We start from the raw sequence: 19,488 nt of genomic DNA on the forward strand, positions 1-19,488 counted from the left end.
CCTTACAATAGCAAAATAATCCTAATTCTTCCCTTCCATCCTTTGTATCATTGCTGTCATTCATTTTTATATATACATATATATATCATATATACATAAACATACATACTCAAATACACTGTTGCTATTATTATTTTGGGCAAACTATAATCTGTTAGATCAATTACCAATAAGAAAAATAAATGTTTTCATTTTACCTTCAGTTATTTCTTCTTTGATGCTCTTCTTTTCTTTATACAGATCAGATTCTGACCTATATTATTTCCTTCTTTCTAAAACACTTCTTTTAACTTTTCTTGCAGGCAGGTCTATTAACAACAAATTATCACAGTATTTGATTTTCAAAGAAAGTCTTTATTTCTCTTTCACTTTTGAAGGATAGTTTCATAGTGTCCAGAATTTTGTGTTTGTGGGTTTTTATTTTTTGTTTTTTTGTACACTTTAAAGATTTCACTCTACTTTCTTCTTGCACATGGTTTCTAAGGAGAAGTCAAATATCATTCTTGTTTTTGTTTTTCTATAAGCAAGTTTGTTTTCTTTCTCTATGTCCCTTTAGGGTTTTTTTTTTTTCTTTATCTTTGATTTTCTGCAGTTTAAAGATGGTGTCCTTTTTTGGAACTTTTCTAGCTGGTGTTCTCTGAGCTGCTTAGATCTATGATTTGGTATCTGACATTAAAGTGGAGAAATTCTCAGTCATTATTCTTTAAGATATTTCTTCTGTTCCTTTTCTTCTTCTACTTCTGGTATTACCATTACATATATGTCACACATTTGCAGTTTCCCACAGTCCTTGGATATTCTGTTCTATTTTTTGTTTTTGTTTTTGTTTTTGTTTATTTTTTTCCTATTTGCTTTTCAGTTTTCAAGGATTTTATTGATGTTTTCTCTAGCTCAGAGATTCTTTCCTGTCATGTCCAGTCTACTAATAAACCCATCAAAGGCATTCTTCATATCTGTAACAGTGTTTTTAATCTCTAGCATTTCTTTTTGGTTCTTTTGTAGGCGCTCCATTACTCTGCTCATATTGCCCATCTGTCTTGCATGGTGTCTACTTTATATATTAGAGCCCTTAGCATATTAATCAGAGTTGTTTTAAATTCCCAGTCTGCTGATTCCAACATCCTTGCCATATCTGGTTCTGATGCTTACTCTGCCTTGTCAAATTTTGTTTTTCTGCTTTTTGATATGCCTTTCAATTTTTCTCAATAAACATGATGGACTAGGTAAAAATAGGCCTTTAGTAATATAGTAGTGAGGTATGGGGGTAGGGGAAGCTTTCTAGAGTCCTATGATTATGTCTCAGTCATTTAGTGAACCTATACCTCTAGACCATGAACTCTAGACCATGAACACGAGTTTCTTAGTTTTTTTCTCCCCCCTTATGTGCGACAAGATGGCTGCAGTGGGCTATTGTTCGGTATTTCTCTTCCCCAGGACACTTAGACTCTGATAATATCCCAATAGTTTAGGCTGTCATTAACCAGTCTGCCCTGAGGACAAACCTTTCTTAGAAAAACAGTGCTCTGGAGTATTTTGAAATGGTTTCTCCTTCCCACTGCCAGAAGCAGGGGGTAATTTTCCCTAGTATTTTCTGTGGGAATCTAGTCATGCTCCTGGAGGTAAATCTCAAAATAATGCGGAGCCCCTCCTTTATTTGCCTGCAGTTCTTAACTCTCAGATACATCCACACTGAGCATCCAACAATTCATCCATTACAATTGAGCCTTCCCTACCCTGGCACTGGTTCCTGGGGTGGCTTTCACTCCTGACTCTTTACTCTGTAAGTTAAGACTCCCTGTATTTGCTTGACTGTCTCTCCAATTTGGGGACAGCAGTTTGTCACCCCTTTCTTAAGAATCAAAGAAGAGTTGTTGATTTTTCAGTCTGTTCAGCTTTTTGTTAAGAGTAGTGATTTCCAAAGCTCCTTACATGCGGAACCTGAAACCAGAAGTCCTATACTTTTTATTTTACTAAATTGGGAAACTACTAAATTGATAATTTTGTAACTGGAATTTTTTCAGTTATATTGTAAACTTGTTCCTTATTGGTAAATACTCTTTGATGGAATTTTTATTGGCGACAGTATCTTTTTCATAGTGCATATTTTAATCTAGTCCTTTATTGGTTAGACTGCTTCCAATTTTCTGCATTATAAACAGTACTTGTGTGAACGTTCATGGAAATAAATCTTTTTGTATGGTCATGATTATGTCCTCAGCATAAATAAAATAGCTCTTCCTAACCTAATGCCACAGAAGAATTTAGCAGATGCCGTGGTAGAGTAACTTCCACCTCCTTCTAAGGTGATTATATAAAATCAATTTCCTTGTTCTTTCATCAATTCACAAAATGATTGAGCCAGTTCTACACAATCTTCCTTCTACTGTTTTGGTGTGTGTATGTGCGCACCTGCCTGCAGGCACGCGCGTGTGTGTGTGTATGTGAGGGGGAGAGAGAAAGAGAGAGAGAGAAAATGAAACTGCTAATGAAAGTATTTTAAATTGTTAGAGAAATAAGGTCTATTTTTTCTTTTTTTAATTTAAATTCAATTAGCCAACACATACTACATCATTAGTTTCAGATGTAGTGTTTGCATATAACACCCAGTACTCATCACATCACATGCCCTCCTTAATGCCCATCACCCAGTTACTCCATCCCCCCAACCCCTTCCCTTCTGTAACCCTCAGTTTGTTTCCCAGAGTTGAGAATCTCTCATGGTTTTTCAATAAAGGCTATTTTTCATTTCAAGGAAGACTAGTACTTGGAAGAACCAGGAAATCCCAGGTATTTTTTTTTTTTTTTGCTTTTATTCTGCAACTTTCATAGGACAGGAAAAAAAAAAAGGCACTGTCCTTAGATGTGGCATGGGGATAGCTCCTCTATAGAGGGCATCGTTTTTGTTATTCTGCTTTACTGAAAGAATTACCACCATGAAGCTGGTGACTTCACTTTTTTTTTTTTTGGATGAAATACACAGCTGCTTCCATCTATATTGCCTTTGACCTTTTTTATCTGTCAGTGTCCTTTGGCCACACACCACTAGGAACACACTTATACTTGAACTACTTGGATTTTTTGCTAGCTGCAGTGAAGGGAAGGCACACCAAAAAAAACCATGGGCCATCTCAGTGAAAGAGTATTAGAAAAGACTTACTATAGGATTTAGGCTTGTTGTTAAGTGATTTGAGGGAGGTTTCAAGAAAGCCATTTGCAATGACAGGGATGGAACTGCAGAGTGTTATGCTGAGCAAAATAAGTCAATCAGAGAAAGACATGTATCATATGACCTCACTGATATGAGGAATTCTTAATCTCAGGAAACAAACTGAGGGTTGCTGGAGTGGTGGGGGGTGGGAAGGATGGGGTGACTGGGTGATAGACATTGGGGAGAGTATGTGCTATGGTGAGTGCTGTGAATTGTGTAAGACTGTTGAATCACAGATCTGTACCTCTGAAACAAATAATACATTATATGTTAAAAAAAAAAAGAAGAAGAGGAAGAAGAAGAAGATAGCAGGAGGGGAAGAATGAAGGGGAGTAAGTCGGAGGGGGAGATGAACCATGAGAGACAATGGACTCTGAAAAACAAACTAAGGGTTCTAAAGGGGAGGGGGGTGGGAGGATGGGTTAGCCTGGTGACGGGTATTAAGGAGGGCACGTTCTGCATGGAGCACTGTGTGTTATATGCAAATAATGAATCATGGAACACTACACCAAAAACTAATGATGTAATGTATGGTGATTAACATAACATAATAATAAAAATAAATAAATAAAGATGAATCTGAAAAAAAAAGAAAGCAGGGCTTTGCAATAGTTTGCTTGCTGTCAAAAAGCAGTTGTAATTTTCTGATTTGATATATTAATGACTTTTATCCAAAATTAGGTGACCAACTATCCCAGTATGCCTGAGATTGAGGGGCTTCTTGGGACACAATGTGTTCAGTGGCCAAACCAGGAAAATCCAAGGCAAACTGGGAGGAGTAGGTTACCCTATCTAGAGGGCAAGCAAAATGAAAAGAGGATAAGGCTGAAATTGGTAAAGAAGTAATAGCTACTGACAGGAGCTAGGATTGGGGATGTTTGGTCATTTTTGTGATTTTGGCAATGTTCATGTTTTTGCTTGGATTCAGACATGACTATGAAGTGATCTCTCATCTCTGACTTGATCCATCATGGTGACAGGGTGGCCATGTCTGATGTTGCTTTCACTAGGAGAACATCGGGCCAGCTCCCAGCAACACCAAGGTTTTTACACAGGGTCAGGGCAGTTTCTAGCTGTCAGGGGCTGTTTTCCTTTTTTCCAGTTCTCTTCTTTATGGATTTGAGGGATACTTTTGGAATTGACCTAAGAGTTTACACATGTGATCTAGTTTCTAGAGATTTGGTTTTAGCCACACTGGTCTGTACCCTAATGAGATGCTTTAAGCTTTGAAACATTGAATAATAAAAGTTATCCTTCACCCTTAACACAACTTTTTTTTCTTCAATAGAGAAAAATGTTTTAACGATTGAGACCAAATGCTAAATTATTAAATGTTAAAACAAGAAGAAATCAAATATTCTTTCCCCTTGAGATTCAAAACTCATATTAGCATATTTCACCGTTCTTCGTAGCACTGCTGTAAAGAAACCTAGCTTATTTGATATAGAACAAACGTACTTTTCACAGAACATATAAACATTTGCATGAACATTAATATTTCACTATTAAACCAATGTTGTATGGAAATACTAGTTTATTTAGTGATGTTTCCCAGTTGTGTTTTTTGTTTTTAAAAATTAGAAATATATTTAAGGAGTAAACAATTATTCTGATTTAAAATAAAATAAATTTTCCATGGGGCACCTGGGTGGCTCAGTCAGTTGAGTGTCTGCCTTCGGCTCAGGTCATGATCCCAGGGTCCTGGGATCAAGCCCTGCATCAGGCTCCCTGCTCCGCGGGAAGCCTGCTTCTCCCTCTCCCACTCCTCCTGCTTGTGTTCCCTCTCTTACAGTCTCTCTCTCTCTCTCTGTCAAATAATAAATAAATACAAATCTTAAAAATAAATAAATAAAATAAATTTTTTTATTTACAGTAATTGAAAAGATAGTTTCATTTTTTCAGGTTTGCTAATTTAATATTAAGAAAAAGTATTAAATGGTGGTTAGATTTTTTGGGGAGAGAAAACCTTAAACTAATAAATGAACATATATAGTTGATGTAGTTTAGTCACTAAGGTTATAATACTAGTTAAATTGTGAAACATTATTTTAATTATTAACATTCAGCTATCTTACGCTATTCTGTTCTCCTGTATATTAATTAAATTAATTATTTAGCAATTAATCTTTATAACAATGGTGGAAATAATATAACCTTAGCTATGTTATAATCATGATATAGTTCACATTCATGAACTTGTCTCTAGATTCTGAAGACTACCTTGAGGTCAATATTCCAACAGACCTAGGAGTGGAACATTCTGAGGAAACAAGTAAGAGAAAGGAAATTGAAGAATTATCAAAAGCTTCAAGAGATACCATACCCCTGGCAATGGTGCTTCCTACTGAAATTCCATGTGAGGTGAGTAAGATACCTTGTTATTTAAGTGGCTGGCTCTATTGTTTTCATAAATATTGCATTTCACTAGAATGTAAGCTCTAACATAGCTGGGCACTTCTGTTTACTTTGTTCTTGGCTGTGTCCTCAGAATCCAGAACAATATCTGGCAATTAGTAGACATTTGATAAATGTTTGTTGAATAATTTAATATTGGAGAATATATGAAAGCCTAATTTTATCAAGTGGTATTTGACATGTTGCCAAAAGATATATAATTGCTATATATACCAAGCCACTTAAAATAAAAGTTGGATTCATATTAACCAGATCAAGGATTTTATTTTTATAAGTGGAAATACATTCTTGAATAGGATTTGAGAATACTTATATTCTAGGATCACCGGTTTTTCAGTTCTGAATCATGTATTAAAGGCCTCCATTATTAAGTGGAAATATAAGAGCTAGACGAGGTGGTCCTTTCCAGAATAAAAGGATAATGTAGCAGGGGATGGAGTGTGGATTTCTGAGAAGGTGACTATATGAGTACATGTCTTCATTGGAATGAACTACTGAAATAAACATACTGGTAGAGCTTGACCCGAAACTGGGTCTACATAATCTCCAGACAATAGAAAGATGCTGGTCCTCAGTGTCCATGGTGTCCTTCAGTGGAACAAGCCAAAGATACAGGAGAACAGGAGAGCCTTGGAAGTTGCATGGAAGGGTCCTCTGGGAGAAGCCAGTGGATTTGTGCCACTGGGTGGCAGGGGCTGCATTTGTCTATTCGCTAGTAGCTGTCTTTGGGAAGAGAATCCCCTGTTCTTGCTGGTACTAGCAGTCCTGTGCAGTTTGGCAAAATGTAATTCCTTCATCCCCAGACCCCATCCCTAAGCAGAAGACTCACTGTTTTAAGCTATTATGCTGTCAATTCCAGAGAGACAAGAACTTCTTTGACACTGCCTTAGAGACTCCCAGAAACTGAACTATTCCGGATTCAGAGAACCGACACAGGTGACCCAGCAGAGAAAAATTACAACTCACTTAAAGGCCTCAGGAGCGTGAGGGAGGGCAGGCTGAACAATCAGAACTGGTAGCTCCTATTGAGTCAGAAACAATGGAAGAGACAGAAATAAATAGAAAAAAACTGTAATCAACAGGAAATGAGAATTATTCTCAAGTAGGTAAAATCAACACAAAAAAGAAAAAAAAACCCTCTGGAACTAAACATTACTCACCAAGAACTCTGCAATGAGTCTAAATAGCTGCTCTGAACAAAACCTACAACAGTAAATTTTGAAGAATATAAAACCTTCCCCCACTATTAAATTTGCAGAGAAATTGAAATGTAAAAATTAAACCCCACTACCCTCCAAGCTGACTCAGATGGTTGGGTAGGATCAGGATTCTTTTAATAGCAGATCATGGGCTATCTTTTACTGACATGAATACAATTCTTTCAGACCCTTGGAAGTGAAATTATTTCAATTTCACGTCTCTCTTTGGTATTCCACTTTTTAAGGAATCCTAAGAGTTGGAAGGTCATACGAGATTATTTTAGTGCCAGCCACATGCACTAAAAAATTAAAAATAAACCGATCCCCGGACGAAAGATAGTTATCCCAGCCAAAATCTTGTGTTCTCAGAACCTAGATCTTAGTGCAATCTGAGTCCATGTAACAATGGCCAAGTACCAAAGGAAAGATCATTTGTATCCAAATGAGTGAAAATCGTGTTTCAGATTTGCCAGGATAACTTTCAGTCTACGCCAGTTGTCCGAAAGCACAACCTCAAGCTTACTCATTTCTGAGACATCTTCCAATTAGTGGGTAAGTAGAGACCGCTGAAGAACAGGACCTCCCCTCCCACTAAGTGAGACTTGAGACTTCACTACCATCTTACAAAATCTAGACATTTAGCATACTAATATTGCTAGTCACCAGGTCTTAGTTGACACATGCCTCTTTCACACCCAGGACTTTCAAAATCTAGTGAGTTCCCTTACAGTTTTGTGTTTCCAGCATGCCAGCGCTGAGCTGGGTAGGAGTTTTGTATAGTGGCATGACCTTCATTCTCTCTGATTAAGGGGGAGTTAAGGTCTCTCCTGCTGCAGCTTCTTGCTGTGAAATTGCTTGGATCTGGACCTGCTTCTTAGAGAAGTTCCCTATCTGTTCTGGAGAATCTGGAGAATCAACATTACTTGGGGCAGCAGGTGATGTTGCTACTGCTTTTGACCCAGGAGAATTCTGCCTATTCATCTTTCCCAGCATTGTTCCTTCCCTTGGATTTTGGATTTCATAGGCCTTGAAAATCTTGTGCCACTTTAAAAACAGCAGGATATATATTTTCTTCAACATTGTTTCTCATGTGCTAGTGAAGACATTCCTCCAATGTTCTTTTTATGTAGGTTATTCCCTGTCTTTTTGAAAAATACCTGGATAAGTCTTAACAGCTTAAATCTGCTATTCAATTTGGCCTCTTCTTTTACCTTTTCTAGGATTAGCATTCTTTGCTATATTTTAAAAGTGTTTTTAATTTTTTTATTATGAGCCAACACATTTGTTTTTCTAGCATATTCCTCTTGATTTTTTCTTGCATGGTAATTGATCGTGAGAGGTAGGAAGTCAATAAGTTCTAGGTCTGCCAAACATATTCATTGTATAAATGAGTCTTATCCAACTTTATGTCCCTAATGAGAAATCCACCTTGGAGGTATTCTTCCACTGGAAGACATCTAAACCAGAACTGGTCCTGCTCTGTTTACCAGCTTTTCTTTCCTGTGCTGTGTATTACTACAAAGTCCTAACTTCATTAATTCCTCAGGCAAATTCCCTCGGAGTGGTAGTTCTCATCTGGGAGTGATTTTGCCCCCCTTCCCCCAGAAGGTTTTTGGCAAAGCCTCCAGACAGTTTTGGTCGTCATAACTGGGGGATTGCTACTGGCATCTAGTGGGTAGAAGTTACAGTTACCATTAAACGTCCTATAATACTAGGGTAGTCCCCACAACTATGACTTCTTCCAAAAAATGTCAGTAGTACCAAGGTTAAATCGTGTCTCCGAGGATAGGAGATATATTTATGGCCCTCACAGTAATAAGTTACCTTCAACTCACCTAATAATGGCATCAAGAATTCAGCACCCCCCTTCAGAGGCTTCTCTGCAATCCTCCCGGTTGTTCTAGAATCACTTGTTAGGACTGCACAATCTGTAAGCAGTGAATCTAGTCGCTCCTTTTTATGGATTTTACCTGGAGCTTTAAGAGGGAACCTCTAAATGTCTTCCTCAGTGGGCCCTGTTGGAAGTATTGTAGGTTGCTCTCTGATGCCTCGTGCCTTGTATGTTTTTTCTGCAACCCTGGTCACAGGTGCAGGAATGGCTTCACTATTTCCTCTTCAAGAGCACCATCTTAAGAAGCAGGAGGAATGAGGGTGCCTGGGTGGCTCAGATGGTTAAGCGTCTGCCTTCGGCTCAGGTCATGATCCCAGAGTCCTGGGATCGAGTCCCGCATCAGGCTCCCTGCTCCTTGGGAGCCTGCTTCTCCCTCTGCCTCTCTCTCTCTCTCTCTCTCTCTCTCTGTCTCTCATGAATAAATAAATAAAATCTTTTAAAAAAAAAAAAGAAGCAGTAGGAATGAGCTTCTTTTCTTTATCTTGTTTTTTTTATTATGTTATGTTAATCACCATACATCATTAGTTTTTGATGTAGTGTATACCTTGTTTTATCTGTATAGGCAGGCCTGCAATCTATCATTTTCCCTTCCTTTTGATAGAAATCTGTCTATTGCAATCTGTTTTTCCCTCCCCCCCAGAATCTCTTACTTCCTTGAGTATGATTAACTGATATTTCTTTATTTTTGTTAATTGTCCCACTGCTGCTTTTCTGATAAGACTGAAACGGTTTTAAACCAGCCCAGTCACTTGTTGACTCCTTGAGCAAATTTAATTCTTAAAGTTATAGTATAATTTGCAAAGCCTTTTAAGGGGCTCTATCAACATTTGGATCTATATTAATTATATATTAATTATATTAAATTATTATATTATTTTATATTAATTTCATTGAATTGTCTTTGTATCTAAATCCTAGGACATGGCATATTCCCTACAAAAGATCTTTGTTTTATTTGACCTGTTCCTTGACATACCTCTGTAGCTACAACTGTAATGTGAGTCTCCAAATCCATAGTGCAGACCTGATTATGTAGTCAACAAATCTAGAAGAAACCCTTAGACTATATGCAGCAGTATGATTCTGAAGGACCCATGGGAAAGCCACAAGAATCTCAGAGATTACCTCCGACCCATTCATTCCTTGGCCCCAGATACAGTTTAATATAATATACGGACGCTAACAACACTGACCACTTATTTCTCATACCAAATCACACACTAGTTCTTGGTAACCAACCTTAATTTAAAATCTGATCCTGTGCCTTCATTGAAAGACACAGGAAAAGCTACAAAAGATTATTGTGTGTATCAGTGCCTAAAATGTTTATGTTGTGAGTGTTACCCTGTTCGTTGTAAGGTTTTACAGTGACCGAAAGACGTCTTTTCTCTTTAACCAAGTGGCTCTCAAACTAAGCTGCACATAGGGACTATTAGGTGAGGTTTAAGAAAGATAATGCCTGAATCCTGTCCCCAAAGATTCAGATATAAACAGTCTGGGTGATGGCCTGGACATTGGCAGTTTTGAAAGCTTTTCAGGTAATCCTGAAGGTGAGAATTAACAGCCAAATTTAGAACTATTGCATAACCTAATCCTCGCTGTACTGTCATGGGTCAGATAGAGGTCAGCTGTAGGAACCTGTACAATCCTGGCTTAATAAAGCCCATGCAACTATGCTTGTTAACTAGTGCTTATTAAAGTAGTCATGAATACATGAAAAGAGCCCTTGGTCTGTGTACAAAAGTCATAATGATCCACTGGGATAAAAATCCTTTGTTGCCTGTGTGTAATGCATCCTTAAAATCTAAAGAACCGGAAGCTTCATCATCTATATATTATATTATAGACCAAGTTCTAGTCCTTTTGTTTAGGACTCAAGAATTGTGACCAATGCCACAAAACTGTAGACTTTGGAAGTGATGATTATCAGAATTCTTTCTGGCTCTGAATGCTCAGAACCAAATAAGGGATAAACAGATGAGTCAGAAAGAATGAGAGCAAAATAGTTTCATAACTGATAAAACCAAATTTACGATCATTTGAGTGTCATAGTACTTTCTCTATTGAATTAAATGTACCCATATAATTATATTTTTAATTAAGATGTGCATAATAGTTAAGGACAAGGCTGGACAGTGCAGGCCTTCCCTCCTAGAGCAGGCCACTTCCTCCTTGGAGATGCAGGAAACAGATGAAGTGGTGAGTCCTGAGGGGTGTAAGAAGTAGAGTTGGGCATGTTCAATTTCAAAATGCCATATTCTAACAGACTTATTCCATCTTAATTTTAAAAATATGTACAAGATTGTCTCCTATGTACATAATTCTTACAAGATGCCACAATGATATGAAAATATAAAAAATACTTCAGGATGTTGAAAATCTAGCTGGGAAGCCAAGACATAGACACGAAAAACTAATTAAGAGCAGAGGGCATGACTTAGAAAAGGTCAAATGAGGAGTATGGGCATGAAATGCTCCATGATTCCTTTGGAAGTTATTGTAGGCTAAACTTGTAGGGAGGATTTATGGAGCTTGTGAAACCTGAGTCAGATCTTGATGGTGAGGATAAGTGTGAGGAAATGGAGGGAGAGTAGGAACTAAATGGTACACCAACATTATGTACAAACAGGCCTGGTGCAAAATGAAAATGTAGGGACCCTTGTTCAAATTAGTAAGCACTTTAAGGTAGTGACAGCAGAACGTTAAACCAAGTGCAGGGCCTTCTAAGTGCAGGGCCTGTGCAACTGCACAAGTTGTATGCCCACGAAGCTGGCCCTGGGTACAAATGAAGATGTCAGTGCTTCATTTAGGGTGGTCAGTATGATCGTCTTTTGTTTAAAACTGTTCTTTGGAAATGGTTGAAAGGTAGAGTCCTGCCCTCTATTAAGGAGAGAAGCTGATGTCTAATAGCCTGTGTGAGCACTCATGAATGCGAATGGGTTAGCTGGGTGAATAAAACATTATGAGAGGTTTCTTAAGCTTACTAACTTTGGGAGAGGAGAGGTCAAAGTTAGACAAGACACAGTGTACCTATGAAAGAGAGCTCTGAAGAACTTTGAAGCAGAGGATCTTGGGGGTCTGGGCAAAAGTCAATGGGAAGTCATTGAAGATTTGTAGTAAAGTGACAGATGTGAGCAACAAAGGAACTAAGGAAACTGAGCTAGACATGAGGTCCTGTGAAGAGGAAGTGGCAGATGTGAGAAATGGGAGGGGCTCACATTCCTGACCTCAGGGGTCACATGAAGCAATGCCTTGGTGAGACATGGGGAAGGAAACAGCGAGGCATTCTTGACATGTGGGAATATGTGTTAACTGGAATAGTGGCATCTTTTCTCCATTTGCAGTGTAATTGATGAGGAGAAATTTAGTTTAAAATATCCTTCAGAAAAATATTTGGGAGTACTAGACTCTGGTGGAAAAATTCCTGAGGTGTGTCAGCTGAATCAATTCTGTGACATCAACATATTCATAGAAACTCTTCGGTACAGAGCATTAAAAATACAAGTTTTATCTGTAGGTGGTTTATGCTTAAGGAGATAACTTCTAAATAAGAAAACTTTGAAGTTAATGACTTTTGGGTAAACCCAGTTTTATAAGAGTGTGTAAATGAGGTTTCTATTTATTTTGTGAGGGACTGAAATTAGTTTGCTTTTGAAGAAAGCATTTGGAAGGTGATATCTGAGATAAACATAAAAATGGTATTTCATTTTGGTCACTTTGAAGGGTTAAACACAGCACAATGTAGAGTACAGATTTTGATTTAGATAGTTCTGATTAATCTTCAGAATGTAATTCTCTGTATTAGCTACCCTGTTCTTAAAAGAGAGAACTAATTGTCTTGCATTTTGGTTTCAGTGTATGTATGTTTTGGTTAGGATTAAAGGAAATATCTGTATATTAAAAGTGCTTCACGTAATTCCTAGTATAAAATAGATGCTCAACAAATATTTATTTCTTCTTTTTCTCTGTATTAATGTCAATCTTTTTTATTATTATTATGTTATGTTAACCACAACATTACAAAATTAGTTCTTGACGCAGTGTTCCATGACTCATTGTTTGTGTATAACACACAGTGCTCCATGCAGAACATGCCCTCTTTAATACCCATCACCAGGCTAACACATCCCCCCACCCCCCTCCCCTCTAGAACCCTCAGTTTGTTTTTCAGAGTCCATCGTCTCTCATGGTTCATCTCCCCCTCCAATCCCCCCCCCTTCATTCTTCCCCTCCTGCTATCTTCTTCTTCTTCTTTTTTTTAACATATAATGTATTATTTGTTTCAGAGGTACAGGTCTGTGATTCAACAGTCTTGCACAATTCACAGTGCTCACCATAACACATACCGTCCCCAGTGTCTATCGCCCAGCCACCCCATTCCTCCCACCCCCACCACTCCAGCAACCCTCAGTTTGTTTCCTGAGATTAAGAATTCATCATATCAGTGAGGTCATATGATACATGTCTTTCTCTGATGGACTTATTTCACTCAGCATAACACCCTGCAGTTGGCAATGGCAATGGCAAGATTTCATTTCTTTTGATGTCTGCATAATATTCCATTGTATATAAATACACCACTTATTCTTTATCCATTCATCTGTCGATGGACATCTTGGCTCTTTCCACAGTTTGGCTATTGTGGGCATTGCTGCTATAAACATCGGGGTGCACATACACCTTCGGATCCCTACATTTGTATCTTTGGGGTAAATACCCAGTGGTGCAATTGCTGGATCGTATGGTAACTGTATTATCAACTTTTTGAGGAACCTCCATACTGTTTTCCAGAGTGGCTGCACCAGCTTGCATTCCCACCAACAGTGTAGGAAGGTTCCCCTTTCTCCACATCCCCGCCAACATCTGTCGTTTACTGACTTGTTAATTTTAACCATTCTGACTGGTGTGAGGTGATATCTCATTCAGGTTTTGATTTGGATTTCCCTGACGCCAAGCAATGTTGAGCACTTTTTCATGTGTCTGTTGGCCATTTGGATATCTTCCTTGGAAAAATGTCTGTTCATGTCTTCTGCCATTTCTTGATTGGATCATTTGTTCTTTGGGTGTTGAGTTTAAAAAGTTCTTTATAGATTTTGGATACTAGCCCTTTATCTGATATGTCATTTGCAAATATCTTCTCCCATTCTGTCTGTTGTCTTTTGGTTTTGTTGACTGTTTCTTTTCCTGTGCAAAAGCTTTCTACCTTGATGAAGTCCCAATAGTTCATTTTTGCCCTTGCTTCCCTTGCCTTTGGCGATGTTTCTAGGAAGAAGTTGCTGCAACTGAGGTCGAAGTGGTTGCTGCCTGTGATCTCCTTTAGGATTTTGATGGACTCCTGTCTCACATTTAGGTCTTTCAACCATTTTGAGTCTATTTTTGTGTGTGGTGTAAGGAAATGGTCCAGTTTCATTCTTCTGCATGTGGCTGTCCAATTTTCCCAACACCATTTGTTGAAGAGACTGTCTTTTTTTCCATTGGACATTCTTCCCTGCTTTGTCGAAGATTAATTGACCATAGAGTTGAGGGCCCATTTCTGGGCTCTCTATTCTGTTCCATTGATCAATGTGTCTGCTTTTGTGCCAGTACCATACTGTCTTAATGATGACAGCTTAGTAATAGAGCTGGAAGTCCGGAATTGTGATACCGCCAGCTTTGCTTTTCTTTTTTGACATTCTTCTGGCTATTGGGGGTCTTTTCTGGTTGCATACAAATTTTAGGATTATTTGTTCCATTTCTTTGAAAAAAGTGGATGGTATTTTGATAGGGATTACACTGAATGTGTAGATTGCTCTAGGTAGCATTGACATCTTCACAATATTTGTTCTTCCAATCCATGAGCATGGAACGTTTTTCCATTTCTTTGCATCTTCCTCAATTTTTTTCATGAGTATTTTATAGTTTTCTGAGTACAGATTCTTTGCCTCTTTGGTTAGATTTATTCCTAGGTATCTTATGGTTTGGGGTGCAATTGTAAATGGGATCAACTCCTTAATTTCTCTTTCTTCTGTCTTGTTGGTGTATAAGAATGCCACTGATTTCATGCATTGATTTTATATCCTGGCACTTTACTGAATTCCTGTATGAGTTCTAGCAGTTTTGGGGTGGAGTCTTTTGGGTTTTCCACATAAAGTATCATATCATCTGCAAAGAGTGAGAGTTTGAGTTCTTTGCCGATCTGGATGCCTTTGATTTCTTTTTGTTGTCTGATTGCTGTGGCTAGGACTTCTAGAACTATATTGAATAGCAGTGGTGATAGTGGACATCCCTGCCATATTCCTGACCTTAGAGGGAAAGCGCTCAGTTTTTCCCCTTTGAGAATGATATTTGCTGTGGGTTTTCATAGATGGGCTTTTATGATATTGAGGTATGTACCCTCTATCCCTATACTCTGAAGAGTTTTGATCAATAAAGGATGCTGTACTTTGTCAAATGCTTTTTCTGCATCTAGTGAGAGGATCATATGATTATTGTTCTTTCTTTTATTAATGTATTGTATCACATTGATTGATTAGCAGATGTTGAACCAACCTTGCAACCCAGGGATAAATTCCACTTGGTCATGGTGAATAATCCTTTTAAGGTACTGTTGGATCCTATTGGCTAGTATTTGATGAGAACTTTTGCATCCATGTTCATCAAGGATATTGGCCTGTAATTCTCCTTTTTGATGGGGTCTTTGTCTGATTTTGGGATCAAGGTAATGCTGGCCTCATAAAACGAGTTTGGAAGTTTTCCTTCCATTTCTAATTTTTGGAACAGTTTCAGAAGAATAGGTATTAATTCTTCTTTAAATGTTTGGTAGAATTCCCTTGGGAAGCCATCTGGCCCTGGGCTTTTGTTTGTTGGGAGATTTTTGACGACTGCTTCAATTTCCTTAGTGGTTATAGGTCTGTTCAGGTTTTCTATTTCTTCCTGGTTCAGTTTTGGTAGTTGATACATCTCTAGGAATGCATCCATTTCTTCCAGGTTATCTAATGTGCTGACATATAGTTGCTTATAATATATGTTCTTATAATTGTTTGTATTTCTTTGGTGTTGGTTGTGATCTCTCCTCTTTCATTCATGATTTTGTTGATTTGGGTCATTTCTCTTTTCTTTAGATAAGTCTGCCCAGGGGTTTATCGCTCTTGTTAATTATTTCAAAGAACCAGCTCCTAGTTTTGTTGATCTGTTCTACTCTTCTTTTGGTTTCTATTTCATTGATTTCTGCTCTGATCTTTATTATTTCTCTTCTCCTGCTGGGTTTAGGCTTTATTTGCTGTTCTTTCTCCAGCTCCTAATCCAGGTGTAGGGTTAGGTTTTGTATTTGAGATCTTTCTTATTTCTTGAGAAAGGCTTGTATTGCTATATACTTTCCTCTTAGGACTACCTTTACTGTATCCCAAATATTTTAAACAGTTGTGTTTTCATTTTCATTTGTTTCCATGAATTTTTTTAATTCTTCTTTAATTTCCTGGTCAACCCATTCATTCTTTAATAGGATGCTCTTTAGCCTCCATGTCTTTGAGTTCTTTCCGACTTTCCTCTTGTGATTGAGTTCTAGTTTCAAAGCATTGTGGTCTGAAAATATGCAGGGAATAATCCCAATCTTTTGGTTCCGGTTGAGACCTGATTTGTGACCTAGGATGTGATCTATTCTGGAGAATGTTCCATGGGCACTAGAGAAGAATGTGTATTCTGTTGCTTTGGGATGGAATGTTCTGAATATATCTGTGAAGTCCATTTGGTCCAGTGTGTCATTTAAAGTCTTTATTTCCTTGTTGATCTTTTGCTTAGATGATCTGTCCATTTCAGTGAGGGGGATGTTAAAGTCCCCCACTATTTTTGTATTGTGTCGATGTGTTTCTTTGCTTTTGTTATTAATTGGCTTATATAATTGGCTGCTCCCATGTTAGGGGCATAGATATTTACAATTGTTAGATCTTCTTGTTGGATAGACCCTTTAAGTAGGATATAGTGTCCTTCCTCATCTCTTATTAAAGTCTTTGGTTTAAAATCTAATTTGTCTGATGTAAGGATTGTCACCCCAGCATTCTTTTGATGTCCATTAGCATGGTAAATGGTTTTCCACCCCCTCACTTTCAATCTGGGGTGTCTTTGGGTCTAAAATGAGTTTCTTGCAGACAGCGTATCGATGGGTCTTGTTTTTTTATTCAATCTGATACCCTGTGTCTTTTGATTGGGGCATTTAGCCCATTTACATTCAAGGTAACTATTGAAAGGTATGAATTTAGTGCCATTGTATTGTCTATAAGGTGACTGTTACTGTATATTGTCTGTTTTCCTTTCTGGTCTATGTTGCTTTTAGGCTCTATCTTTGCTTAGAGGTCCCCTTTCAATATTTCTTGTAGGGCTGGTTTCATGTTTGCAAATTCCTTTAGTTTTTGTTTGTCCTGGAAGCTTTTTATCTCTCCTTCTATTTTCAATGATAGCCTAGCTGGATATAGTATTCTTGGTTGCATATTTTTCTCATTTAGTGCTCTGAATATATCATGCCAGTCCTTTCTGGCCTGCCAGGTCTCTGTGGATAGGTCTGTTGCCAATCTAATGTTTCTACCATTATAGGTTACATATCTCTTTTCCTGAGCTGCTTTCAGGATTTTCTCTTTGTCTCTGAGACTCCTAAGTTTTACTGTTAGAGGTCGGGTGTTGACCTAATTTTATTGATTCTGAGAGGGGTTCTCTGTGCCTCCTGGATTTTGATGTCTGTTTCCTTCCCCAAATTAGGGAAGTTTTCTGTTATAATTTGCTCCAAGATACCTTCTGCCCCTCTCTCTCTTTCTTCTTCTTCTGGGATCTCAATTTTTCTAATGTTGTTTCATCTTATGGTATCAGTTATCTCTCAGTTCTGCCCTCATGATCCAGTAGTTGTTTATCTCTCTTTTTCTCAGCTTCCTTATTTTCCATCATTTGGTCTTCTATATCACTAATTCTCTCTTCTGCCTCATTTATCCTAGCAGTTAGAGTCTCCATTTTTTATTGCACCTCATTAATAGCCTTTTTGATTTTGACTTGTTTAGATTTTAGTTCTTTAATTTCTCCAGAAAGGTTTCTCTAATAACTTCCATGCTTTTTTCAAGCCCAGCTAGTATCTTTAAAATCATCATTCTGAACTCTAGTTCTGACATTGTGTTATTGTCCATATTGATTAGGTCCCTCGCAGTCTGTACTGCCTCTTGTTCTTTTTGTTGAGGTGTTTTTTTTTTCCGTCTTGTCATTTTGTCCAGAGGAGAAAAGATGAATAAGAGAACAAAATGCTAACAGGTTAACAACGTCCCCAGAAAATATACACTAAACAATTCAGAAAAGACCTGAAACCCGTGGAAAAGAAAAGGAAAGAAAGAAAAAAGAACAAAAAAAAGAAAAAGAAAAAGAAAAAGATAAAAACAAACAAAAACAGAATATGATCAAATATGATCAGGCTGGTGCATAGATCAGTGCCACACACTAGATTTTGGGCATATTTTGGTCTGTTAGAAAAAAGTGCCTCTCAAAATTTTAAAGAAAGGAAAACTTACATATGTACAAAAATAAGGGTTAATATGATGAAGGGTTGGAATACGACTGTAAAGATGAAAATTATAAAAGATTTTATAAAAGGAATTGATAAGATAAGAAGGTGGTTGAAAAAAGAAAGAAGAGGATTTAAAAAAAAAGTGGGGGGGGAGAGAATGTGATCAGGCAGGAGACTAGAACAAAGCCATACACTAGAGATTTAGGGTATATTTTGATCTGTTAGAAGAAACTGTATCTCAAAATTTTACAGAGAGAACAACATATATATATATATATATATATATATATATATATATATATATATGCACACACACACACACACACACCAAAAATAAGGGTAACTACTATGAGGGGTTAGAATATGACTCTAAAAATAAAAAATAAAAGAGTTTTTTTTTTAAAGGGATTGATTAAGATGTTGGTTGAAAAAGGGAAAAAGAAAAAATTAAAAAAATTTAAAAAAAAGACAGTTAAAAAAATTAACTTTGAAAGACTAAAGAATCATGGGAAAAAAGCCATGAATTCTATGTGCAGTATTCCTCTAGTGCTGGGGTCTTCCGTTCTCATTGATCGGTAAACTTGGTCTTGGCTGGCTGTTCTTGCTGATCTTCTGGGGAAAGGGCCTGTTGCCGTGGTTCTCAAATGTCTTTGCCAGAGGCAGAATTGCCCCGTCCTTGCCAAGGGGTTGGGCTAAGTAATCTGCTCGGGTTTGCTCTTGGGAGCTTTTGTTCCCTGCAAGCTTTCCATACAGCGTTGGAGGTCGAGAGTGAAAATGGCAGCCTCCCAGTCTCCGCCCTGGAAGAGCTGAGAACTCAGGGGCCCCACTCCTTAGTGCACCCCCAGGGAAAAGTAGTCAATCACTCCCATCTCCCTGGTCTCCGGCTGCACTCCCGTGCTCACCCAGCCTGTGACCGAGCATTTCTATCTCTGGCTCATGACCCAGTCTGTAGTCTCCAAACCCAGCAGATCCGTGTGGTGCACTCCCGCACCACTCCTCCTAGGTGAGGAAGGGGAGTCTTCCCGGATCTGCTGCTTGTTGGGTCCCTGCTTGAGGAGCAGTGGCCCGACTGTGCCGCGGATCACCGTTTATGGCAACCCGGAGCTGCAAGCCCACTCCTCAGCAATGTCTCTGTAGCCGGCTTCCTGGCTCCCATACCTGGGAGCTCTGCCACACTCAGGCACCCCCAGTCTTTCTGTGACCCCAAGGGTCCTGAGACCACACTGCGCCAGCGAGGTTTCCACCCCCCACTTAGCCACTG

General features: G+C 38.2%; 1 protein-coding gene across 8 annotated transcripts in view; it reads left to right on the forward strand.

The window, feature by feature from the left end:
* The window catches only part of BANK1 (B cell scaffold protein with ankyrin repeats 1), a 328,778-nt gene that overhangs the window by 86,071 nt on the left and 223,219 nt on the right, over window positions 1–19,488 (forward strand). For all 8 annotated transcript variants that reach the window (XR_003521018.2, XM_027600223.2, XM_027600221.2 and 5 more), the window contains exon 3: window positions 5,415–5,569. Coding sequence is in view for 7 of the 8 variants with exons in the window: in XM_027600223.2 (XP_027456024.1) it covers window positions 5,415–5,569 (155 nt within the window). In the remaining variant the exon portion in view is untranslated. The remainder of the gene's footprint in view (window positions 1–5,414; window positions 5,570–19,488) is intronic.

Source organism: Zalophus californianus, chromosome 2 (assembly GCF_009762305.2).
Source record: "Zalophus californianus isolate mZalCal1 chromosome 2, mZalCal1.pri.v2, whole genome shotgun sequence".
Classification (NCBI taxonomy): domain Eukaryota; kingdom Metazoa; phylum Chordata; class Mammalia; order Carnivora; family Otariidae; genus Zalophus; species Zalophus californianus.